Source organism: Lepidochelys kempii, chromosome 13 (genome assembly GCF_965140265.1).
Source record: "Lepidochelys kempii isolate rLepKem1 chromosome 13, rLepKem1.hap2, whole genome shotgun sequence".
In the NCBI taxonomy this organism is placed as follows: Eukaryota; Metazoa; Chordata; order Testudines; family Cheloniidae; genus Lepidochelys; species Lepidochelys kempii.
This window is the reverse complement of record NC_133268.1, coordinates 20,373,143-20,391,636: the sequence shown is the minus strand read 5'-3', so window position 1 is coordinate 20,391,636 and position 18,494 is coordinate 20,373,143. Positions and strand designations below refer to the sequence as shown.

The window sequence follows — 18,494 nt, the reverse complement described above, 5'->3', positions numbered from 1 at the left end:
CAATTGTCTAGTCATTTCAGCTCTCTGTCTCAGTATCGCTGTCTGTCAAAGGAAGATCATATGAGTTCTCTCCCGGACTCATGGGGTGCTGTGAGCCAGATTAATTAGTTAATTTCTGTCCATTGCTCTGAACACAGAAAGCATGATGAAAATGCCACGTATTTGAAATAATGGAGGTACGTGAGGGCAGTCACAGCCCGGATCACCGTGATCATCTCTAAAACATTGTTTTCCTTTCACTCACGTCATTGTTTCCACCTCAACCCTTTGTCCGGGCACGTGAGAGGCAACACACCAAAGTAGCCAGGTCCCTCACTCCAGCCATCTAGCAGGACCACATCCTTCTTTCTTTGCAGTAGCTCCTTTTCAATGCTTGCACCTTGCCCTCTGTCTCTGAGCCACTCAGACTCTTCCTCCTCCTCCTTTTTGTATTGGGGAGGGGGATGTCTTGTGTGAATGGCCCCTGCATGTTTCCTTTTGGCTTCTCTCACTCCTGCACCTTATTGCCAGAATGATCGTTACCATTCCCTGTGGGCTGCATGCTCAGTCAAAAGGCTTGTCTCTGTGGCCAGTTCCAGGACAGCTGGGTTAAGAGGACTGTTTTATAAGCTGTTTTGGAATCTGCAGTTGACTGGAATGGAAAACAATCGTGTTTCGTTTTGGATTTTGTTTTAGGACAAGTGTCTCCTCCAAGGACCCAGACAAGCCTCAAACAGATGCTGGTGCTAATCCTGTCACCGATCCTGAGGACATGGATACAGATGCTGCAGCTGTGCAGAGTAACCTTGAGCTGCCCTTGAAAACCCAGCCTCCTGATCTACATCAGAAGTGCTGGTTCGAAGGCCTGCCCAAGCGGCTCCACGTACCAGCTCCCAAAGTGCTCTGTAGACCTGCGACCCAGCGATGGATCAAACCCTGCTGCACTCGGTCCTGTGGCGAGACTCTGGAGCACACTCTCACCATCCAGTACCAGGAGTGACAGTGTCTACTCCCTGTAAGCTTCCTGGTGCTGGCTTTCGACTGAAGAGAAAATCTCTGGCATCCCCCTGTAATTTTCTCTCCTAGACATTGAGTCACTGCGACTTTCTCTCCCCTAGCCAGGCTGGATCCTTCTAAACCCTGCCAATGGCCAGAGGTGCTTCCCACCCCCACCTTGATGGCCCTGAGAAGCTGGAGATTGAATGAGGGACCTAACCTGGAAACATCTATGTAGCAGCAAAACAAGCGGCAGGGGGACTAGCATGCAGGGCCCCCTCTTCTATAGGTTCTTATACCCCACTCCTCACCACAGTATTGAAGCACCTAGAATTTTCACTCCCCCAGCCATGGTGCCAGAGGGATTTGAACCCAGCCATGCTAGCAATACAAGCAAGAGCCTGAGCCCCGAAGCCACTTTTAATACTTTCCTGTTTTCCTTCCATAGCTAGGCACTCTTGTCTCAGCCACTCAGCACAGACGGGGCAGGACAAATTGGGTTAATCCAGTGCAGAGCTTGTAGGTGTCTCCATGAATTCTTTGATGAGGATATTCCCAATAACAGCAGTGCCTGATCCAGGTCACCAGTTGGTCCTATTCTTAACTGAGTATTCATTATATATGATAACTGCTTTCAACTTTTTGATAGCTGCTTTCAACTACCTGAGAGGTGGTTCCAAAGAGGATGGTTCTAGACTATTCTAAGTGGTAGAAGAGGACAGGACAAGGAGTAATGGTCTCAAGTTGCAGTGGGGGAGGTGTAGGTTGAATATTAGGAAAAACTCTTTCAATAGGAGGGTGGTAAAACACTGGAATGCGTTACCTAGGGAGGTGGTGGAATCTCCTTCCTTAGAGGTTTTTAAGGTCAGGCTTGACAAAGCCCTGGCTGGGATGACTTAGTTGGGGATTGGTCCTGCTCTGAGCAGGGGGTTGGACTAGATGACCTCCTGAGGTCCCTTCCAACCCTGATATTCTATGATTCTATGAACCGTACATACACAGGGCACTTTGCCAGTCTAGTAAAGACGATCCCTGCCGTGAAGGGCTCACATTCAAAGTCTGTTCTCCTTGATTGTGGGTAACACATCGCGCCTAACATAATACATTCCCTCCCCATGGAGGAGGTCACCACTCATTAACAGGACCTTCCCCCCTTTGATGAAGTCCCATCATTCCCATCGACACTAATAGGATTATGACGTATATAATTATCATCCACATTAGCTCAGCCCCAGCATGAAGCATGCAGATTCCAGGGCAGATAAACAGCTACCCTCTTGCTGTGGGTTGGTGTTTCAGCCTCGAGAAGCCCCAATCACTGCACTTGATGATACTTCTCTCTAGAGAAACAGCACTGATGTTTGTTTTCCTTTCAGGGCTTGCAGATGTTCTGAGCTGGGCAGAGACTGAAATGAGGTTTCAAGAAAAAGATCAGCTGAGTGATGCACTGATCCATAATTCTACAAATAAAGGGAATAATCTGCATCCTTCAGACACGAAATGTGTCTCTGGCATGTGTCAAAGTTGGAGCCGATTGGATTGAGTTTGCCAAAGGTGGCCAAAGCTGTAGTTTCCACCTCACTTGCATTCACAGCAATGCAGATCTCTGAAGAGTGGGCTGCAATGGACACTCTGGTTATTGAGGATACTTGCATGTGGACAAGGAATTTGATTTTGCCTCTTTTGTACAATCACTTGAACATCTACTCACTATAATAGGTCACTTTAATCCCCATTGTAACTTTATAACTCCACTAAAGTCAATGGCATTATTTCAGGGATGGATTTAGCTCATTATGCTACCTTTAAATGAAACCCAAAGAGGAGCTCAATAGTTTACCAGCAAATGAGTTCCTTCTCCTAAACGAACAGTCCTAGCAGAAGGTCATTTTTATGATCTCCATCCATGGAGGGTTCTTCTGTCTGGGTCAGGAGGAAGGGCATTTCCTGGGACATCCTTGGCCCAAAAAGCTTTCATTTCCCCTAATCCACAGATCCAGGAGGGAATAGAAAACGACACAATCCTGTGCCCATCTTCAACTTCCAGAAGGCCTTGACACTGGTCACAGGCAGGGTTAATGTGGTTATAGTAACAAGTGAAACATACAGCAATGTGATGTCACAGAGGCTGACCTGTGACACTTCCAGACCATGAAGTGATGTCATCAAAGTGGGCAGGAAAGAGCTCGTGTGGGCAAAGATTAGATTCTGCTCTCATTTCCACCAGTGTAACTGGAAAGTGACCCCCACTCACATCAATAGAGCCTAATGTAAGCAAGAGCAGATGCAGAAGCAGGCCCTAGATATGCAAAATGGTGTGTAATCCCCCAACACACGCAGGTTAGGGTGATGGAAACAACTGTGGGCAGGTTTAGCATGGGAAGATTTATTTCTGTGATAACAGCTAAGGCCTTGATCCTGCGAAGACTTTAAACACATGTGCTTAACGTCATTTACTTCAATTAAGTTAATGGAACTACTTACAGTGCACAAAGTTAAGCATGTGCACAAGTTTTTTCAGAATTGGGACCTAACCCACAGGTCTCCAGGAAAAATCACCTAGACCCTGAGAGATCACTGAGTTATGAATATATGAATTATGAATCATTATGAATGATTGTGTATAAAACTTGGGGTGCTAAAGAATCATTTTTAACAAATAAATACATAATCAGTTTGTTATTGTAGAGTTGCTTATAAGGGCTGGGCTGCACACACTGGTTTATTATTATTATTTGTTTGTTTGTTTGTATTGAGTTAGCTCCTGGGGACCCCAGCCATGGATCAGGGCCCCATTGTGCTAGGCTCTGTACAAAGAAGTGGTCCCTGCCCAAAGAGTTTAGAATCTAAGTTTAAGACAAGAGACAACAGGTGAATGTGATAAACAGGGTGAGCCCAAGGAAACAATGCAACAGTACTGGTCAGCATGATTAACAGTGGTCACAGCTGCCTAGCCCATGCTATTGGCATCAAGGGAAAGCAAAAGTTTGTTACTGTAGGTTGCTTATGAGTGCAGACCCACTTCCATTGTTTTTGTTTTACATAAACATTTGCAGAGGCTTTTAAAACAGTGACAATCTCCATAGAAAACGGGCACTTGCATTTCCTCAACTTTCTAATCCCTTTCAACATTAAACATATGAGAAGAGGCCAGCAGGTGGCGCTAGGACTTTACATTGCAATTCAATTCAATTGGCGTGGTAATTGTGTGGCCAAGAGTGGCCAAGCCTAAGGAAAAAAGACAAGCCACCTCAGGTGGAGGTTGGAGTGGGCACCACCTGCACAGGCTGGGTCACACAGTGTGTTTGGAGTTTGATCCTTGTGTCCATTGGTCATTCTAGATCAGGTGGCAGGTTATCAGCCCGGATGGTTTTTCTAGTAGGGTCTGACCTGAAGTTTGTTGAAGTCAGTAGACTCCCTTTGGATCGGGCCCTTAGTCTCCTATACCCCTTGCCACCTCCATGCTTCAATCACTGCTCCTCCCTCTAGCTCCCTTTCCTGCCTCTGGCTTTGCTGCCCTGTATACTTAACTGAGAACCTCACATGGCAGTTCCCTGCTGCTGCGGAGTGTTCGGATTTCTTCGGTTCATAATTATTACTGTTTCTATGTATTTGTATTGCAGTACAACCAAGGAGCTGCAAACATGGGCCAGAATCCCATTGTGCTTGGTGCTGTACAAGCACAGTACAAAAAGTCCATGCCCCAAAGAGCTTATAATATAAGACTAAAATGAGAGCCATCAGATGGATACAGACAGACAGGGCAGTACGGACAATGAGACCTACAATACTGGTCAGCATGGCAGGCAGTGGTCTCGGCACACCAGCACCCTAACTTTTGTCAAATATGTTGTATGCATCAGGGCAAATGAGAGTTTTAAGGAAAGATCTGAAGGAGGACAGAAGTGGTTTTGCACATGTTTACAGGGAGCTCCTCTTCTCCTTTCATACAACAGTTGGTGGCTCAAAAAATTCCTTCCACAGTCTGCATGAAGCCCCATGTGCCTACCTGTGAACGTGAGGGGAAGGGTGCAGGGAGGGAGAAGTAGGGTGGGTGTGGGTGACTGGGGTGTTTCTGTGTGTGCGGGTGCGTGTTTGGGAGTGTGTGTGCATGATGAGATCTGTATGTTTGTAAGGGAGTGTTTGTGTGTGTTTGGGAGTGTGTGTGTGATGGGATCTGTATGTTTGTAAGGGAGTGTTTGTGTGTGTGTGAGAGAGAGATGGGATCTGTATGTTTGTAAGGGAGTGTCAGCGTGTGTATACATGGGGGGTGTTTGTGTGTGCCACCAGGTGTTTGTACACCAGGTTACACCTTACACCAGGTTTGTAAGGGTGTATACCCAAGTGCTAGGTAGCGTGACCACAGAAGACCCCTATATTCAATACCTTTCTCCTGAGTCTCTCCTCCGGATCATTCTTAGGTGGCTCCCAGTGCTGATCTTTAGAGAAGTTTCCTGCTGCCCATGCCCTGGAAGCCAAAGCCCAACATGCCACCCGCTGGAGACGCCAGGAGGGGCCACATCAGTCTGGGCAGGGGCAGAAGAAAGGGTGAGGATTGTTAAGAACGCCCAAGGCTGGGAACTAATGCACTTTCCAGGGGCTTCTGATGCCAAGTCCCTCTCCACAGAACCTGCAAGAAGCCAGTTCCACCCGCGCTTCACCCGGGATCGATTTTGGGGGGCGTATGTACGTGAGACTATTAATACCGCCCCCCAGTATTTCCTACACCCCCCGCTCCGTCCCTTGAGCTCAGCGCTCACACGGGCTCTGGCTATTCCTCTCCATCCGGAGACAGGTGTGGGGATGGCGGGGCTATGGGAGGGGCAGGGAGCTGGGGGAGGAGACGGGGTTGGAGAAGGAGCTGAACTCTCCAGATGCCTGAGCCGCCCAGCTCTGCAGGATCAGGAAGAAGGGGGCTTCCCATGGCTAGGTGTTAAGGGGACTCCCCGCGGGGTACCCCAACCCCCTGGAAGCTGCCCTGGGGGGCGGGGGCATCACACTGCAGGGACCGAGCGGCCAGGGGGAGAACCCCCGGGGAAATGCAAAGGGCTTGAGAGGCAGCTGGAGCCGGGCGGGGCTCGGGGAAGCGGGAAGAGCGATCGCGGAGTCTTCAGGACCATGAACTGCCCTGGCAGCGGGGGGCTGCCGCTGACCCCGGGCACGGAGCCGCGCCGGAGCCCCTGAGGAGCGAGGCCGCCGGATGAGGCGATGGGCCAGAGGCTGGGCACGGTGCTGCTGCTCCTCACGCTAGGTAAGGAACGGGCAGCCCGGGTCGCCCAGGAGACACGGGGGAGCCAGGGCAGGGACCGGGCCCCCAGCAATAGGGCAGGGTCCCGCTGGGGGGCAGCCGAGCCAGGGGCCGGCACCGCCCCGGCGGGGTGGCGCCCCCTGGCGCTGAGCTGCGGGGCTGCCCCGGCGCGCCCGGAGCCCGCAGGCGTCCCCAGCCCAGGCTGCCCTCGGGGGCGGCTTTTCCCTCGGCTTCCGCCTGGGAGGGGGGATAGGGGGGCGAGTGGCCCGCGAGTTACATCCATCGCCCAGACCCTGGCTGCAGCTTTCCCGAGCTCATCCTTGGATGTGACGGGCCCAACCTCCGGGGGCAGCCGATGGCCCTTCCCATCTTAACCCCGAGCCCAGCCTGGGCAGGGGAGCAGAGGGGGCGGGAACCTCCCCCGGGCCCTTCCTGCTGGGGGAGTGAGTGGGTTGCAATTGCCGTGGAATGCGGAGCTGGCTGCATTTCAGCCGCTCTGAGCTGGGGCACAGAAGTCCCCTTTCCATGGGACTGGGCACGGAGGATGTCATTCCCCTCTGCAGGCACCGCAACTGGCTCTGAGCCCGGCTGCTTAGTTAGCCAGGAATAGGATCTCCTCTCACGGGTCACAGAGGGAGGGGCACACAAGAGAGACACAATAAACTCAGCATCTGTCACCAGAGCAGCCTCTTCGCTCCCATGAATCCTAGATTCCAAGGCCAGAAGGGACCATTGGGATCATTATCTGACCTCCTGTATAGCACAGACCAGAGAACTTCCCCTAAAGAGCAGAGCTTTTAGGAAAACATCCAATCAATTAAACAATGGTCAGGAATGGAGAATTTACCACATACCTTGGTGAATGGTCCCAATGGTTAGTTACTCTCACTGTTAAAAGTGTGCCTTATTTCCTGTCTGAATTGGTCTAGCTACAACTTCCAGCCATTGGATCCTGTTAGACCTTTCTCTGCTAGACAGAAGAGCCTATTATTAAATATTTGTTCCTCATATTGGTACTTATAGACTAGACTAATTAAGTCACCCCTTAATCCTCAATTTGTTAAGTTAACAAAAAGAATGGTAAAATAACCTCTGTACTCTTATGCATCTAAGGATTGCATTAGTCCTTTTGACCATGGTGTCACACTGGGAGCTCATATTCAGCTGATTATCCACCACAACCCCCCAAATATTTTTCAGTCACGACTTCCCAGGGTAGATTCCCTCATCCTATAAGTATGACCTACATTTTTTGTTCCTAGATGAATACCTTTACATTTAGCCATATTCACATGCATACTGTTTGCTTGCGTCCATTTTACCAAGCGATCTTGGTTGCTCTGTATTAGAGAGCTGTCCTCTTTATTATTTACCACACCCCCAGTTATTGTGTTGTCTGCAAACTTTATCTCAGTACTCATCCATGAGAAACCTTCTTCCTGAAATCCTGGGCACAGAGGGCTTGGGAAATATCCCACAGGGATCCAAAAAAAGGGGCAGTGCAGATTTGAATTCTTGGCCATTCTTCTTGCTATCCCCCCTTTGGGCAGAATGGGATTCACTGGGGGCTGGAATGGGAACAGATCCCCACTTTGTGTCATCACTGAGTCCACTGATTTTTAACAAGAAGACACACTGTTTACTAAGGGCTAAAAAGTGCATTTTTCCCTTCCCAGCAGAGCAGAGAATGTTAATGATTCCTTTTTTTCATATTTATTCCAGGGATGGAACGATATCTGTGTAGGGGAAGGCACTCTCCCTAGCTCTTCCCACAAACCAAGCCCTGCCCACCTAAAGCACTAAAATGAGGTGTTGCTGTAGCTTATGCCAAGCTTCCTAATATGATTCTCCCTCTTTTTTTTCCAGCTGTGATCAGCAGTGAAAGAGTTAACATTGCTATTTAAATCATCATTGTTAGGCTTCACTGCTAAAGTCCCATCACAATGAATATGAGCAGTTCCCCTTTTCATAGCTACTACTACAGGCTGCCTGCAAACCCGGGCACATATCACTGCATTGTTTACACATGGTTCATGTTTTGAAACAAGTTTCTTTGCAGTGATGAGGGCTCGAGAGGCTTGTTTTATGCTGAGACTGTGAAGCACAAGATGGCAGCGCCCATGAAATAGCTGCCATAAGCTCGCCCAGTTTGCCCACTGGTTTATGCAGGCATTTCCATGTATGTAGCCCTTCAGAGAACGTGGCCTCTTTTCCCACAGCCCATGCTAGCAGTTGTGGGGAAGTCTATGGGAGGTGACCTTACTGGGTTGACTCAGAGCTGGGTTGCTACACTGTTACATAAATCCCCTTTTTGGTTTATAGGGTATTTGGTCAGCTCACTGGCCACAGAAACTAAATGTGAAAACATTTACCAAGGCTTCTCCAACTGTGTCTTAAAACTGGGCAAAAACATGGCCAGCTACGAAGAGGACAACAGGGATAAGGTGCAGGGGCTGAACACTGTTTGCGGGTGAGTAGCAACCCCCCAGTTCTGGCCCTTCTTCCCTATAAACACATGGCAAATGCACACACTGCTGTGCTCACCCCAACCTCCTGAGATGCAGAACACACACCCAGGCAGACACACACCCTCACACATACAGTGTCACGCAGGTCGAGACAGCAGGGCACCACAGAGACTACAGAGCAGGGAGTCTGCGAACCCTCCAAGGACTCACAATCAAAGCTGAGGACACAACTCATGGAGAGTAGTTTGGGGTATTATTATTATTGTGCATTTTTAGCGACAGAGTGGGGGTCCTCAGGATTTAGGTAATCCCTCCCTCTGGGTTACTCTGGGTGCTCTAACCTTACCTTCCACTCAGCCTCCCAGGCCCCCACTTGCCTCTGGCTGCTCTCTCTGACCAAAAAAAAAAAAAAAAGGTTTCTTTCAAATAGAAGCCCGGCTCTCCTCACCCTCCTGCTTCCCACCTCAGGCAGGAGCTGGGACAAAGGCTACAGTTTGCCAATCCCTGATCATGACTCTTTCCCTGTCCTCAGGAGATCAGTGGAGAAGAAGACTCCTGCACCCAGCTACTGTAGGTGGAGATGGAGATAACTGCCCCTACTAAGCATGGCTCTAGCCTTTAGGGCTGCATGAGGCACATTCTCTTACCCACAGCAAGAAAGGTGTCAAGCAAATCCTGCCAGGCTAGACCATGCCAAGGACTAAGCACACAATAGCCGTTGGAGCCAGACTGCAAACTGCATTTAATCAGGTATCAGCAGCCTAAAAGCAAGCTGAACTCAAGGGTCCTTACTGCAGGCTCAGGGCCCCGTTCATTCCTGGTGAAAGTCCATTGATTTCAGGCCCCTCAATGAGCAGGTGAGCTTCACAGCTGAGTTTGAAAGGTGGAGGAGCCATTCAGTTACCAGGGGTGATAACCTAATCAGGACCAAGGGGAAAACAAGGAAGGGGGTAAAATAGTAAAGTTGCTGGAGTTCACCACAGAGCATGTTCGGGGAAAGGTCTGATTAAAAGAGAATGAGCTAAAGCAAGTGAGGGAAGGGAGACACAGGGAGGAAATGAAAAGTTGGCAGAGATAAATGAAGGTGGCTGAGGGTTCTGAGCAGCCCCAGCAATGAATCCACAGGAGTGAAAAGGCCACGGGGGGAATAAGGAGATGCAGAAAGCAATCAAGGGAAAGACAGATGCACTGGGGAGGTGTAAACCTTCGAGCCCAAGGAGGAGTGCTAAGAAGATTAGAGGAGGAAGAGCATCTGAACTAATAAGGAATCAAAAGGGAAGGGGGAGGGGTGGAAATGACAGGCAGGATCCAAATGAAGGCATTTCTCTTACATCTCAGGGTTAGGGGTTAGTGAAAGGGACAAGCGGTGGGATTGATGGGGCTGCTGAAAATGGAAATGAATTCCTAGCCTTGCACAGGAACAGGAACGAGATGCAACAGGCAACCATTTGCCAGGGAAGAAAGATGCCGGGACTGAGCTGAGAAGCCCACCAGCCCAAGTGATTGGAAAGGAGAACATGACAGAATTCCAGCACCAGTGGAGATTCTTGCCAGCACTCTGCAGGATCCCTGACACTGAGTGCAGGATCCATTTGCCCCAGGTGGAGAGAAGCCAACCTCACTATTGCTGTGTGGAGCAAAGGGGGGCATTGCTTAGAAAGGGGTACAGTTTGCTTCTCTCTTCTTCCTGTCACCTTCTACCCAGGGATCTGAGTGCTTCCCAAACATTGACCTTTTAGCTTTACACTCCACTCCATTTCCTCACGCAGAGAAGAGTCCCTATCCCCAGTTTACAGAAGGTGTACCTGAAGCACAGAGGAGGGAGGTGATATGGCCACGGCCACAAGGCAAGTCAGCGTCGGATTTAAGTAACAGGGGTTACGGATCATTTAAGCTAGCTCTAAGGGAAGTAATGCAATCCAGGAGCCGATATTTATGTATGTATCTCCAGCTTCATAGGGGGTGAGGTCTCGGTTTAGCTGACACCATTGAGTTCACAAGGTCTTTTTCTGGGATAGGACTGCTGCCTTATAACCAACGTAACAATGGACATAGTAACCGGGAAGGGGAGGCGGAAGCTGTGCAGGGGGGTGGATTAGGGTGAACACAGCTTCCTCTAGGCTAAAAGTAGAGGGGGAGCTCCCCCATTTGTCCCTGGATTGAGTGAGCAGTGCTCCCCCACAAACCCCACGCTCTTTGGCTAGTCAGTGAGAGCTGTGCCCTCCTGTTTCTATTGGCTTTAACCACTTCATTGGAATGTCCTGAAATCTAACATTGGGCCTCCCAATGGATTAGAAAGGAGGAAAGACCTTTGTTAAACACTTTACTGAGTTGGTTTAGGGAGCAGATTGGCGTTCCAGAGAGTAGGTACCCTGGAGGAAAAGCTGCCTTTCTATTTTCCTAGGGGATCTTTGGAGTAACCCTTCCTCCAGCCCCAGCTGTACACAATAATATAACCTGATCCAGCCACCAGGTGTGAAGTAAACACTCCCCCACTCCCAGGTGTATGCTGTAATGTAAAGCTGACCTATGTGCTCTTGTTTTCTGACATATCTTCCCCATCACCATTGCACACATGAACTTTCCCAGGTCTGTAGCGTGAACCAAATCTGAAATTCATAGATTAGTAGCGCTGCACGGGTTTAGCTACATTAATTTTAAATTGATCTACTTAAACTAGTGCAGAGCTTTAACGTAGACAAACGCTAACCAGTTTAATCCAAGTGGGTTTTAGCTTGTGTGGCATTAAGCTATACCAATTTAGGCAAGGGTTAAACTGTTTCAAGTGTATGTACATTTGAGGTTTGTGCCAGTTTTACTAGACTGATTTTAAATCAATCTAGTTGAACCAGTGCATCTTTTCTAATGTAGACCAGCTCTGAGGAGGAAAAATATTAGGCCCAAGCCAGTAAATTCACAAATCAGAATTTCCATGCCATGGAAAATTCCAATATTTTCACACGTGCTTTTGTGTTGAACTGGTGCATCATGGGTGAGGCTACGTTTTAGTCACAGGTATTTTTAAAAAAAGTCATGGACAGGTCACAGTCAGTAAACATAAATTCACAGCCCATGACCTCTCCATGACTTATACTATATACCCCTAACTAAAACTTGGGCTGTGGGGCCACAGTGCTCTGGGGGAGCATTCCGGGGGTGCCACATGTAATCGGGGGGTGGCCCGGACCCCTGCTGGTGCTAGGGGTGGTGGGCAGCGGCGCGTGGCCCAGGACCTCTGCTGGTGCTGGGAGGGGAGGGGAGGGTTGGTGGGGATCACAGGCTCCCTACCTGCCTGCGTGTGTCCTGGCAGCTCCTAGAGGTAGGGGCGGACAGGGGGGCTCTGCCTGCTGCTCCCGCTACAAGTGCCAGCTGAGCAGCTCCCATTGGCCGTGAACTGTAGCCAATGGGAGCTTCGGGGGCGGTGCCCCGGGCAGCACAGAGCCCCTTGGCCTAGGAGCTACAGGGACATGCTGATGGGAACCGGGGTCCCCCTCCAGGTAAGTGACGCCGTGCACCCCAACCCCCTGCCCCAGCCCTGAGCCCCCTTCCACACACCCAGACTGCTGCTGATGGCCCAGGGGCTGAGCAGCTGGGCAGCCCCTGAGCCAGCACCAGCTGCTGCAGAAGTCATGGAGGTCACAGAGAGTAACGGAGTCCATGATTTCCATGACAGACACGCAGCCTTAACCATAGGAGATCTTGTCCAGCCAGGGAGCCCAGCCCATAGAGAAGAAAAGGGGCATGGAGCACCTGAACTGCAACTCCCATGACGTACCACGGCAACTCAAACAGACACAGATTAATGTCAAACTGAATGAAATGTTTCAATTTGTTTTGACAAAACAAAATGTTTTGTGCTGGATCCATCTGGCATTAAACAAACTATTTAATTTTGAAAATATAAAATTTTGTATATTTTCCATTTTAAAAATGTCTTAATGGCGAATCCCATGTACAAATTAGAACTTCCAGCAAGGTTAGAAGGAAAAGCCTCCTGGACTGATAATGCTGGGCAGAGATTCTGGTTTGAATTGGGAATGGAAGACAAAGGGCATCTTCGCTAGCAGTAGAAAATAGCCAGGTTCCTTTAAAGGGGCTTTCAGAGGAGTCCATGTGTCATGCTGTGAATTGTAGCCTGTATTTCTTCCTGGCAGCACACAACAGCATATCATACCACTGACCTTTTTGTGGATGCAAACAATTGCCTGTATTTGACTGTTTTACTGAACAGCTTTTCAGTGTTTTTAAAAAACAAAGTTTGTTTGTTTCATTTCTAAAGAAACAACTGATTTTTGCTCCAATTTGCAATAAAGCCTGATTTTCTAGGAAGTTACAGGGCACAGGGCTGAAAACAAATACAGAAAATCAGTAAAACACTGGAACTGCGGACAGTGCTATGTAGCAGCAGAATCCTGACCACACTACCAGGGGTTCTTGCGTAGGTCCTGGTGAATGGACAACCTGCAAGACAACCGGTGCTATTGTGATTGAAGGAAAAAAGTAATGATCCCCTTTCCTTTCAAGGAATATCCTGGGCAGTTATTGGCCTTTAACCCTTAACTCTCCCTATGCCATCTACAATTCCGCTGATGGAGGATGGTTTTCTCAAGCCTCTCCTGTGCCATGTTCTCTCCAGGAGTGAGGTACACAGGTCAGTGACAGATATGGAGATCAGAATAATTGATGCCTTGGAAGGCAGCCTAGTATGAAATCAGCAGCATTTGTTTTTCAGTTCTGCTTGTGCAGTATTTCCCCAGAGTCCAACACTGACAAGTCATTTGATCATAGCTTGTCTGGCTGAACAGATGGAGGCTGTGAAGAGTGAAGCATTGTGGGAATTGTGATCACCCAGCTGAAAGTAGAACCAGGACTAAAAGTTGACATTCTTTCTCCCCTGCCCCACTTAATCTTTTGCCTGAAGAGAGAGAGCATTTTTAACCCCTACCTGACCAAGCTGTGTTTCCCTGTTCAGCTGCTGCAGGGTACTGAGTGAAGCGCTCTAATGAACACAAGAGCTTGCCTTGGTTGGCACCAATGTTTCTGATTATGATCTCAGGACATTTATTCTGCCACACTGGCTCTATTTAATGAACTCTATGCAGCTGGTGTTCTGACATAAATCCTATTAAAAAAGAAAAGCACTAATGTCCATACTTCAAGAAGAAATAGTGTCATCTCCAGAAAAGGAAGGTTTGGACAAAAGTAAAAAGATGTCTTCCCATGCTTGGGGGGCTGACCCCAGCCAAATGGTCTGCTCAATCTCCCAGATTGACATGGGACATCTAGATGTGTGCATCAAATCCCTCCTTGAAGAATATGGCCAGCAAACCATTCTCTCTAGCGTATCTTATTTTTGTCATTGTTTAATTTCCTGTTTCTTCCCCTCACCCCACACCTCATTAACAGCCTCCTTTGATTTAACTCCTTTCACTCAGGCACGATATCAAGCAAATAAACCGAGGCACATTAAAAAAATACTATAGACTTTTCCCTCATTCTGTATAGACACCGGATTAGAGAACGGAAAGTTTTCAGGAGCCAGTGTCCTTACCCCCAGTCTGTGATTACATTGTGCCTATCATTCAGCTTGGACAAAGAAGAGCAATGAAGTCAGTCAAACATTTACTCTTAATCTGTTTCACTTTCAGGGACTCAGAGTTGGAATTCCAAGCACTGAAGGGGGACATCAGTTTATGAAAAACAATGGATTTTATTGGCTTTCAAAAAAATCATAGAAACACTTCAACAAGTTTGGGGTTTTAGTTTTTAGCAAATGAGCTCTGAGAGACCCACAAAGGGGGATTAATGATGCCAGAGCAGGGAGGTAGAAAACTAAACTTCCTGTAAGAAGAGTAGGACAATAGAACAGACTGCCTAAGGAGGTTGTGGAAGCTCCTTCATTGGAGGTTTTCAAAAGGAGACTGGGTCACCATCTATCTTGGATGGTTCAAATCCAACTAATCCTGCATTTTGGCAGGGGGTTGGACTAGATCACCCTTGTGGTCCCTCCTAACCCTATGATTCCACTAACAAAAACCACCACTGGGTCAGTCTCCCTCAGATTTACCAGTGCATCTGGCTTCTGCTCTCTTTAGCGCTTTGATCTTGATATTCTCTCAGTGCAGGTAGAGCCATAAGCCTGTGCAGAATCCAACTGAACTCAAGGAGGTATAAGAGTAACAGCCGTGTTAGTCTGTATTCGCAAAAAGAAAAGGAGTACTTGTGGCACCTTAGAGACTAACCAATTTATTTGAGCATGAGCTTTCGTGAGCTCATTGCATCCGATGAAGTGAGCTGTAGCTCACGAAAGCTCATGCTCAAATAAATTGGTTAGTCTCTAAGGTGCCACAAGTACTCCTTTTCTTCAAGGAGGTATAGGAGTTCTCACTGGAGGAGCTCATTGCAGGATTGGGGCCTTAAACTGTAAGCAATTCAGGACTAAGACTTTCTGTATCTTGAGGCATTATACAATGCTGAACACATAGACATCACATGCCAAACAAGTGCACCAAATGTAAATGTTGGGGCCAATTGAATTGAGAGTTTCTAGTGGGGAGAAAGGTTTTGTCTTGGGTCTTTCTGCTCTGTAGTGTTTTAAATGAACTAACAGCTTCCTTTCTTCCCTCGGCTACAGGTATTGGGATGAATTTCACATGTGCACCATGATTGCTCTTTGGGAATGCCAGAAGGAGGCAGCCAGTATCTGGGAGACTTTGAAAAGGGAATCTAGAAAAATCAAATTCCAAGGCAGCTTGTTTGATCTCTGCAGTCCCAATAGCTCCCAGAGCTTCAGTTTGACAAATGTTTCAAATTTTATTGTCTTAAGCATCTCTCTGATGGTCACTTGGTTTAATTTGTAAATGGAGCAGCTCTGAAAGTATTGGAATGAAGAGGTATTATCAGTGTCATAAGTGTAGTTATGATCAGAAATGTAGTATTTCCAAACCTTTGAGAAATACTGTGTATGGCGCTTGATGGACACTTAATTTTATTATTCCAGATCTGTGAGCTTCAGAAGAGCTTGGCAGCATAGCCTTGGTTGCACTGTCTCTAAGTAACTTACATGATTAATCATAAATTCAGCACTTGCTCTAACTGGACATTGTTCAACTGGAAGTGCACCCACAGCTCCAAAAGATGGTGCAGAGTGCTGGAGGCTGTAGCCGGAGGGCCAAAGGAGTGTGGAGAAATTCAGGATTAGTGCTAAATACTAGATTCTTTTGCAATCTTTTCTATCTATAGTCACTGGAAACGAATCTGTTTATTCAGCTGCCTGTTTCTGCCAGATAAATTCTTGATGTTTTTTCAGTGGTGATGGGCGGGAGGAAGCAATTGTTGGTGGTGTTTTTGAAATGCAGGAAGAACGTACTGAGCCCGTCAAAGACAGGAAGGATTCCTTGTTATGTTGGTAGTAGAATCCTCCCCTGGGGGGATGGTGAAGCCTCCCCTTGCAGAACAATCTCGGATGGGTCTGTTTCTTGTGAGATGCACCTGGCTACCTGAATGACTCTTGCGGTATGTGTAAATCCCTTTCATAAGGAAACAAGAGGGAAAAACGTAATGGGGAAAAGGGGCAGGGTTGGGCTAGTGGCAAAGTAAAGATTTCTAATAACTCTTTTGCTTTAAAAGTATCCCAGGAGGCACTGTGAGCAGCACTGTGACTGACTGTGTAATTCAAGAATATCAAATAATGTCTATTGTATAACCTAAACCTGTCAAATTGGAAATCATTTGTCCTGCTTTCTTGGTCTATAGCACAGTCGCTCCCTGTCTCTTCTTGTGCAGCCCAGACAATTGTTCATGTCACGGCTTCAACACTGCCATTAAATATATTTTCAATACTAGGAGACTCTTGCAAGTGATTTCAGGATATGTTGAAAAACTCAACTGTATTATCTAGCAGTTGAAAGCAGGGCACTAAGAACTATCTCCTGGGCCCTAGAGGCCCCACCTGGGCAAACAAGGGGGTCAAAGACAATAATGTGCATCAATGCAGGCCTGCTCTTCCACACCTATTATAGCATTTCAAAGAGAACAGGAATTTCCAGAATGGATCAAACCCAAGGTCCATCTAGTCCGGTAACCTATCCCTTGACAGTACCAAATGCTTCAGAGGAAGGTACAAGAAATCTGCAGTAGGCAGATGTGGGATAATCTGTGCCCATTGAAGGTCTCAGCTTGATCCCTAATAGTTGGAGATTGGTTCAAGGCCTCAGCATATTGTTTTATATCCTTTCCAAAACGTTTGTTAGCTTTAAGTATAACAACTAGGGATGCTCTTGTCATTGATATTACTCCAATCTGTTTCTGAATCTTGCGATTTACTTGGTCTCACCAACTTCCTGTGGCAATGAGTTCCACAGTTTAATTATGCGCTGGGTAAAAAGGTCTTTCCTTGGATCAGTTTTTAATTTTGCATCATTTAATGGTATTGAAGGTCCTCTTGTTTTTGTATTACGAGACAGGGAGAACAGAAGCTCCTGCTCTACTTTCTCTGTAGCGTTAATTGTATATACTTTTATTATGACACTCATGACCATTGAGCAGGGCACTCATTCCATTTTGAATAGAGGGAAGCAGCAGCTCGCATTGTACAGTATGGATGAGCTGCACAGCTCTGAGGATTCCCATTACCACAGTAGGGAAGAAATTGTTAGTTATCCTAAATGAGAAGCCTGTGTTTATGGTTAGTCTCTCTCACACATCCACAGATTGGTTCAAACCAGCAAGTATGAATTAGAAACAATAGGTATAAAGATTCTAACAACATTTGCAAATCTGGGAACATGTTTTAGAGTATGAACAATGACTTTAATGGGCCAGTAAGCGAGGCACTGCTGGCCCTTGGGATTTAGCCAAGTATATTACAGGCATGTACGCAAGCTTCTCTTTCAGCAAGGAACATCTTTTGGTCTTTCTGCTGATACTGCAGACAAGAGGTCCATTAGTGCCACCCTTGACAAGTCAAGTTCCTTCCTGTGTAACTTCTTGCACTCTGCCAGCTGCCCGAGTTACTATTTACCACCCTGCTCACCACAGCACTGCTAAGCAACCCTGCTCTCATTTTCAGCCGGGAGGGAGTCCTCTACAAAATTAATGAAGTGGCAGCTCCCAAGAAATCAAACAGCTCAGGGGAGGAGAAGCAGGTATTTAAACTCCACTTCCAAGTGGGGCATTCAGAGATTTTGCTGATGAGGAAGACATTAATAACACACTCTTAATGATGGCATATGGATTTCAGGGAGACAAACATCTCTGGCATTGGGCACAATGGTAGCTGGCAGGTGAAGCGGTTAACAAGGATCATTGTAGGATTTAGATGAACTAATCTCAACTCTATATTCAGCTTGGTTCTACTTTCTGCTCTGATACAAAATGCAGTACAGGCTGTGGTTTCATTCCATTCTCTCCTCTCTCCACTATCAGTGTCCCTGCCTATTCCCTACACATTCTCCTGCGGGGGAAAGCTGGAATAGCTGGACACTGCCAACGGCCAAGGCAGAGACTGCTTTGTGGCCACACCTATTTAATTCTGCTTTAAAGGAAGCAATAGTATGGTTTAGAGTAGATAATTATCTAATGCTTTAACAGGCTTCCTCTTCTTAGCTGCTTTAACAGATCGGTATCTTTCCAAGTGTTAAACTTTCAAGCTTTTAAACAGTTCTAGAAGACAGAATGATGTCTTAACAATAAGTACTCTCTGCAAAGCCTCCTTCCTGCCAAACCTTACAGAGCCTGGATTAAAATATCCAGTTTGCTGACACTACTGCAACCCCCAGAAAGGGAGCAGGTGTTGGAGAAAA

General features: G+C 47.3%; 3 protein-coding genes across 3 annotated transcripts in view; 1 reads left to right on the top strand and 2 right to left on the bottom strand.

Moving 5' to 3' along the window:
- SYS1 (SYS1 golgi trafficking protein) overlaps positions 1 to 18,494 on the bottom strand; it is a 48,744-nt gene that overhangs the window by 22,138 nt on the left and 8,112 nt on the right. The window lies entirely within an intron of this gene.
- The window catches only part of DBNDD2 (dysbindin domain containing 2), a 55,464-nt gene that overhangs the window by 30,834 nt on the left and 6,136 nt on the right, over positions 1 to 18,494 (bottom strand). The window lies entirely within an intron of this gene.
- Positions 5,834 to 16,522, top strand: LOC140897282 (neuritin-like). Its single transcript, XM_073309696.1, has 3 exons — positions 5,834 to 6,226; positions 8,546 to 8,693; positions 15,326 to 16,522. The coding sequence occupies exons 1-3, from the start codon at positions 6,184 to 6,186 to the stop codon at positions 15,549 to 15,551; spliced, it is 417 nt and encodes a 138-aa protein (XP_073165797.1). The 5' UTR covers positions 5,834 to 6,183; the 3' UTR covers positions 15,552 to 16,522.